Here is an 8,097-nt window from a genome sequence, read left to right on the forward strand (position 1 = left end):
GTCAACTTAGGTTCGGACCCAGTGAAAGAGAGGTCAATGCAGGGGTGCCAATGCATCTGATTTTGGTATTGACTTCCAATCCGAAATTGATACATTCTCCTCAGGCACGGATGGATTTTTAGAATAAGATTGAAATATGCATTTGGATTGGATTTGGACTTATATGTCTGGATTCTATGGATCGATATCAGTTCTATGTTCATGTGTAAATCTACTCTGGTTCCTTTTGCACCTTTTACATTTGAATAGGGATGCAAATGGGTAGGATCCATTATAGAGTTTTGTGATTTTAGGCTGTTCCAACCCGATCTATATCCGACTCTTCCATGTATTTTAGCTGATCCGAATTCAATCCATTTGCATCCTTACATGTGAAGCATTGGGTTTCATTTTTTCATAGGATCCATCATTTTCATAGAACTTTAGGATTCGACCCGAGGTGGTATCCCATGTGGTAAGCGGGGTCCTGTGCCAAGCTGAAGGCTCAGATTAGAATCTGGGTATGGTTTCTCTTACAATGGATCTGATGAGACTCAGGTCCAGACCCGGTACCATCATCTCAAATCTAGTTTGAGTCTGGATCCACCTGAGTCCGAACCCCACCCCACCCGTTGACACCCCTACGTGTAATCGGACTCGGTCTTGAAATCTTTATACCGAACATGAATAAATCGGATTCTGTTTTCTTAACCAAATCCGACTAATCTGAATCGGGTCGGATATCGGATACATCCCACCTGTTGAGATAGAAACGGCCCCACTTGGGCCCACCAAAGAGTCCAAGTTACCCGCCGGACACGAAACCTGGCGCCTCGAGCAATTTAATAACGGGGATCGGGTCCGGCGTCATAAACGCAATCAACGGGATTTGAAGGTAGTTTGGCGTCCGCGTCTCCAGAATCTTCTTCTCCTTTAAGAAAAGGCAGAAGCTTTAAAAAGGCCCTTCCTCTCCCCCCTCTGGCGTTCGTTCGCTTTTCGTTCTCCTGCTGATTGTGGTTCTTAAGAGTTCCTCCTGAAATCCGAGTCCTAGGTTCCTCAGAGGGCGTTCTCATCGGCTTCATATGGTATTTTTTCTATCTTTTCGTTGACGAAACGATCCGTTTTGGTTTCCATGCTTGTTTTTTTTTTACGTCTCCGGATGCGTTGATATGTTGGTTCTTCCGGCGAGAAATTAGGTTTCCTTGCGATTTCGTGATCGTCGGTTTCTATCTTAGTAGGGTCAGATGACTCAGATTTTGTAGTTTCCCTATTATTGATAACAAAAGATTTGATCTTGTTTCTGTATGTTTCTTTTAATTTCTTCGGATCAAAAGTGATTTTTGTAGCCACAGTCCTGGTTTTCCTCGCGGATTGTTTCATTCTATGGGTTATTGTTGTGCGAATCAGGTTTTTCATTGAATTTTTGTGTTAAGAATTTATCGGAAATTTTATTGTTTGCTAACCCCGTTTATTATTTGTATTTTTATTTTTTTAATTTATTCCCTTCAAAAGTGACCTTTTGTAGCCATAGTCCAGGTTTTCCTTGTGGATTGTTTCAATCTATGGGTTATTGTGTTGAGAATAAGGGTTTTCTTTGAATTTTCGTGTTCTTTAAAGAATGTGTCGGAAAAGTTATTGTCTGGCTAGTTTGTGCCAACTCGTTAATATTGTTATTTGTTGTTGATGGAGCGAATTTCCCTATTATTGTGTTTGCATTTTTTTATTTGATCTAAAATTTTAAATTTGTTTGATCGTGAGGTATTGCCGATCTGCTTTAAAGTTTCTTGTTACGAGCTTGAATTCACGGAATCAGTTTTTTAGATAGTTTCATTGCCTTTCTCTTAGAATTCTGGAATAATTCTCTTGTTTGTTGATCCTGGATGTACCCTTTGGCTATTATGAAAATTGAAAAAATATTTTTATGTTAATCAAATAGATCTCTTGTAAATTTAAAAGCGTTTTTTCTTATACACCAGGTTTTTTACATTCAATTGATTGTCTGTTTTTCAATGTAATGTGGAACTGAATATTTTTTGGATTTTTTCACGCCTTTATGTTATATGCGTTTCCTTAAATAAAAAATTTGTGTTATTCAGGATCAATTTATATAATAGATAAGGTTTAATGTGTATCTCCCTTATTATTCTTATAATACTTAGACCATTCTTACACATCTGATTTCTCTCTTCATTAATGTTTTGGTCCAGCGATCATGCATTTAGTCGATTAGGAACCTTTATTCTCATACATGTTATCAATATCGTACAAAATTTATGTTAGATGACCATGTTAGGGTACAATTATTTCTTCCTGTAGGGGGAAATATTGAACACACTTGGGTTTGTCTGTTTGTGCTGATTTTGCTGAATGCACACAACTTTCTTGCTTAAGTGTCCATTTTTCGGTGTTCAGGCTTTGGCTCTGTGGTCTTAATGGTGATCAATTTCAGTTTGTTTTGAAATCTGAGTATGTTTTCTCATGGGATATTTAGAAACCACGGACATTTGAGTTGTTCAGGGCCTGATTTCACGATCTTCCAGTAAAATCTTAGGGTTGAGCTTGATAGCTGGGTTGCTAGTGGTGCATTATTCTAGTCTGATGGGTTTTGTGTTCTAATACCACTAGGATGACCTTCCAGCTTGACTGGCAAAATAAGGGGGCAGAAATATCTTATTTTGTTAGGAAAAAATTCTGTTTTAACCAGTGTTGTATTATGTGTATAGTTGGTTTTGCAATACTATAATATCGTATCGGTATCGGTATCGGGTATACCCCATATCTTATGATACAGGGTGTATTTGAAAGTTAATTTTTTTCCATTTTTGGTTTTTAGGGCCAACTTTTCCATTTGTCTAGAGGACATTAGAAGTGCACTTTCACGATTTTTTTCACCCAAAGAAGTGGGTTAAGGTAAAGAAAAAAAGTGCATTTCCACCTAAAGATTTATATCAAGGTAGAAATTAGGCTCTACACTCCAACAAAGATGCTATTGCCATAATATTTTTGTTTCTGTAATATTAAAGTATGAGTTTGTGGCATGCAAGATATTTAATATTGTGCATTTTTGTTGTGAGATAGTTGATGATCGATGATTTATTATGCAGCTCATAGAGACAAATGCTTCATATGTGATTTTATGGTTGTATTTTGGGCAATTCATCATTGTTTTATGTGATATGATTTTTTAGAATTTTTGTTAATTCTTTTATTTTTCTTGTTTTTTGGAAATTTTTATTAAAAATTCATGATAACTGTTTACGATGCTACAAGGTGTTACTTTGGGCCTGACCGATACGATTTTACAACCTTGGTTTTGACGGTATGATGTTTAGATTGTTTTTTTTTGTGCCATGCATAGTACTGTTCTTGTACAGTTTACTCGTTTGTATGCGAGTTGCAATCATCTTGCATGGCAGCGTGATATGGTTTTCATTTGCTTTTTCATCTTTGAAGGATCTTAAGATCAATGGACTCAGTTTGCATAAGTTGGTAAAGTTCGTTGTAGTTTGTTTATATCTTATCCTATTTCCTTTGTCTGTTTTTATATAAGCTTTGGTGATTTGTTTTTTTTGTGGTTTAATTGCCTATTCTCTACATATGATTAACTTTTTTCCTGTTTGTTTTCTTCCTCTTTCTTCTTGCAGATGTCGTATTCCAGAAGAGAGAGGTGCGCATCTTATGTGTGCTTTTTTAGTCTATGTTTGTTGGGATTTGACTGAGGTTGCTACTGGCTGAACATTGTATCATTGTGTTGGACTCCAGGTATTCTTCTCGTTCCGTTTCCCGATCACGTTCAGTGTCAAGGTCACGTTCACCCTATATGGGCAGTAGGTCGAGAAGGTCCTTGTCAAGGTCAAGGAGCCGTTCAAGGTAAATATATAGCTTGCATTTATGTCATTTTTGTTCAGATAGCTTTTTCATGTTTAGTTTGCATTTTTGGTAGGCACTTGTGGGAAGAATATTGATACATGTTAAATTATGAAGTCTGTACTGATGGTGGTTGTATGTAATCACACCTTTTGCAGAAGCTATGACTCAGATGCGGAAAACCCTGGAAATAATTTGTATGTGACTGGGCTGTCCACTCGCACTACCAAGAAGGAACTTGAGAAGCATTTTGTTAGTGAAGGGGGCATGGTATGAGAATATGACTTTTTTTTATATGCTAATTTTAGAGCATCTGTCATTTCTATTATATCTTTCACATCTGCAACTTTAGAACGGTAACTGCTGTTGCCTGGAACTACCTTTGTCATTTTGTTTGTTTCTATTTCTGTCTTGCATAAAACATTGGTGTAAGAATTGCAACATACTAGCTGCTTGGCAAATGTAAATATCGATTGATTTCAGTTTTCAGGTGTTTAGGCCTCATCTCTTTCCTTTCTTTTATGGTCCATGAGGTTCTGAAGGGACAATGAGCATAGGCCGCATTGTAAGAATTATGTGTCTTGATTGAGTTGATTATTAAAATTGCTATTTTTTATCTTTTTGTGTTCTTGCGCGTATGGTTTCTTGCACTCTTTCGTAATCCAGGATGTGGTTATGCTTTTCCTTGTTTTTTGTTTTTTAAGACGGGATACATAAACATAAATGGCAGAGGTGATGTTGCTATTAGCAACTGAATTTGCTTGTGTTAGTGACTATTAATAGTGATGATAATATAGGACTGAATTGGGAATGTGGTATTTAGCTGTCAACATTAGTGTCAGTCAGATTCATGAAGGTTGTACTCTTTAACAGCTGGTGCTCTTTTAATTTTTTCCCTGACCTGTTATTTGTTGCAAGGGTTCCCTTTGTCCTTTGCGATGGCCGTGGGGCAATTTGTTTATGCTGATTAGGCTGTGTTTTGTATCCGGTGTTGGAGAGGAGATGTGAGGGGTGATGTAAGCGGAGAAGAAAGTGGGAGATGAGGTTGGAGTTGAAAGTGGCTCATCTCCACTCTCAATACCATTCTCATCTCTCAAACCATGAATCCCAAACACTTGTGGGGCAAGCGGTACCATCTCCCTTCCCATCTCAGTCTCCCAAACAGAGCCTTAATGGACATGCAAAAATGCCACAACTGCAATGCGTGCCCAGCTAATATTGAGCTTGCAAGAATGCATTTTTACTCTATGTTCGAAGCTGATTAGATGGTTTATCATGCTAAACATTCAATTTCTGTATGCTGGTGTTTTCTTACAGTCCAGACACAAGCGTTAAAAGTTTGTTCTTACATCCCCTTCTCAAACTGGCCTGATTGTCTGCTTTTCTTCAGGTGGTGGACAGTCACCTGGTTGTTGATCCCCGAACTAGGGAGTCTCGTGGATTTGGATTTGTAACTATGTCCTCTGTTGAGGAAGCTGATCAGTGTATCAAGTATCTGGACCGGTCTGTTCTCGGTGGCCGAGTTATTACCGTGGAGAAGGTACATTGCATTGGCCTTCATGTTTGCTGCGCATTCCTTTTTTCTTTGTTCGGGTGTCTTATATTTAGGTCCCGTTTGGATGACATCCTTTGGAAAAATAATTTTGCAATTATATTTAAAAAAACTAAATTTAGTAAAAATTAACTTTTAAAAACATTTTTTGCGTTAGCACTGTTTAGATGTTTTGTTTTTAAAAAGAAAAATGGCATTCAAACATATTTCGTGTGTAAAACAGTTCTGAAATTGTTTTATTCACGGCATCCAGATGGATCCTTGATGTTTATTGGTCGAATTATGAGTAGCCGTAAGCACAATATTTGATGATTGAAAGACCAGTTTGTTTGCCTGTTAAGTGTTTTTGCCAGCAGGGAAGCTGTGTGTAGCAGCTCTACATCAAACTTCAAACTCAAACTCTCAAGCAAACTCAGACTATCTAACCAGAGGGTTGTATGCCCGCATTTTCTTTCTTTGAGCAATTAACATGCATGTTTACTTTTTCTTTGCTGCTGATAGTGCCTGTTGCTTGTGGTTCAATTGCTCTCTGTTCCTCCTTGTAAGATGGGTGTTTTTTCCCTTGTTCTAGTAACTTATTTACTTTTCCATCTTCTTCAGGCAAAGCGAAGGCGAGGCCGAACACCAACTCCTGGTCGTTACCTGGGTGTGAACACCATCAGAGGTGCGTGCTTACTGGAAGGTTGTTTCATGTTTATTCATTTATGTGATGCAGTACTTACCCATCTTGTATCATGTTTCGACTTTGCAGTGAGGCGCCGTTCACCGAGCTACTCTCCGTATGGCCATTATTCTTCTGAGAGAGATCGGTCCAATTCCCCATATAGCAGGCGTGGGAGGGAGAGGTACAGATCGAGGTCCTATTCTGGTGACAGTCGCTCCCCATATAGATCGCACTACCGGTCCTATTCTCGTGGAAGTCGCTTGCCCTATGACAGGCGGTACAGGTCATATTCCCGTGATAGCAGATCTCCATATGGAAGATACTACTATCGCTACAGGAGGGAGAGATCGAGATCCCATTTGCCATACAGGCAGTACAGGTCTTATTCCCGTGATAGCCCATCTCCATATGGAAGATACTACTATTGCTACAGGAGGGAGAGATCGAGATCCCATTCGCCATACAGGCGGGGGTACCGCTCTTATTCATGCAGTGTTTCACGGTCACCCCAGCGTGGTTCAAGGGGCTATAGGCGGAGTCCCTCGATAAGTGTCTCACCAAGGAGCCGTAACAGGAGTCCCTCGTGGAGTGCCTCACCAAGGAGCTGTAGCCGGAGTCTTGGCATGAGCTCGCGCTCTAGTTCTAGATCGGCTTCTCACTGATTGAAGAATTAAGACCTTTCAGAGAAGGTTAAACAATGCTTATACATTTTTTCTCTGGATTTATGGGGCGAGATATTATGAACTCTATTAGAACGCTGTATGTTTCACATTCTAGCTTTTGCATATATGGGTATTTAACACAGTCCCGAGCTTATGCAGTGTTTAAATCCTACTATGTTTGGGAATTTTCTGGTCCATGGAGAACTTCCAATCTTACAATTTCGCCCTCTCTTCGACGCTGAAGCAGGAACACATTTGAGGCTCTGTTTGGGAGGCAGTCAGGAGTTTGAAAGCCATGGGATTTGATAAATCATACACTGTTTGTAGCCACTCACCCGTTGGAGTCGGTATCTCCTTGCCAACCACCAGCTCCCAAACACAAAAGTGCCCTCAAATTCAAATATGACATCTAATTAGTTTCTTTTTGAAGGACGGCATCTAGTTACCAATCCTAAATCGCATTCGGCAAGATAAGCAACAAATAGAAACCATGAGAACTAAAGTCTATCTACCAACACAAAAAGAGCAATCAACCAATTAAAAAACAAAAACAAAAATGATGAACCGAACAACGACAATCTCAAAATCACACAACCAATGATAAAAACAACAAAAGAAAAAATCAAATTCCGCGATATACTTAGACCTAGAGATGGTAACGAAATGAGGGTTAGGGTTTGGACAGCCTTTTAAATGAGGGTTAGGTTTTAGACAGCCTTTGCAATCGCTGAGTCATTGCAGGTCGATTCTTAAAGTCATAAATTCGCTGCTCAATAAATTGACCTGCTATATGGTTTGGGTGTCTAGGGTTAGGGTTTGAACAAATACGCTACCCTAACCCTACCCATGAGTTCTTAAAGGCATAAATTGGGTGCTCAATGAACGAGGGTTAGGGTTTAGACAAGCCATTGCTCAACGTGTGACAGCCCTAAACCCTACCCTAATTTCTGCTCGCTAACTGCTCTTTTTATTCTCAAAGCTCCATCTCCTTTTCTTCACCTTTGTCCTTGTATTCCTACTATTCTTGGATGACAAGGGATGGAATTTATGGCTTGGATGGGTCTCCAACCCGAGTTTTAACCATCTAAAAAGTGGACTATATGGTTGCTGATCTTGGCTAACATCCCTCCAAATAACAATGTAATTTTAGAATCGTCTATAAGAGATGTATCATGATAAAAAGAAGATGAAGATTGGACTATAGAGATGAAACACTCCTGCAACAGATTTTCAAGTTTTTTCGATTTCAATGTAAGTTTGGTTGATAAAGACACAAACAACTGAACAAGATTATTGGCCAATATGAACATATTGAGGGAGAATTGCACCTGGAAAGATGTCACCTGCATTGCTTCCAAATCCCAACAGTCTAT

The 8,097-nt window shown here is 39.1% G+C and overlaps 1 protein-coding gene across 1 annotated transcript; it reads left to right on the plus strand.

Moving 5' to 3' along the window:
• The first annotated feature begins 918 nt into the window (after window positions 1-918).
• On the plus strand, window positions 919-6,882 carry LOC149821473 (uncharacterized). The gene is made up of 7 exons (XM_089983794.1): window positions 919-1,064; window positions 3,624-3,646; window positions 3,742-3,849; window positions 4,005-4,116; window positions 5,237-5,386; window positions 5,999-6,062; window positions 6,150-6,882. The coding sequence occupies exons 1-7, from the start codon at window positions 1,062-1,064 to the stop codon at window positions 6,722-6,724; spliced, it is 1,035 nt and encodes a 344-aa protein (XP_089839920.1). The 5' UTR covers window positions 919-1,061; the 3' UTR covers window positions 6,725-6,882.
• Window positions 6,883-8,097: the final 1,215 nt, after the last annotated feature.

This window comes from Nuphar pumila, chromosome 12 (genome assembly GCF_984573655.1).
Source record: "Nuphar pumila chromosome 12, dmNupPumi1.hap1.1, whole genome shotgun sequence".
Taxonomy (NCBI): domain Eukaryota; kingdom Viridiplantae; phylum Streptophyta; class Magnoliopsida; order Nymphaeales; family Nymphaeaceae; genus Nuphar; species Nuphar pumila.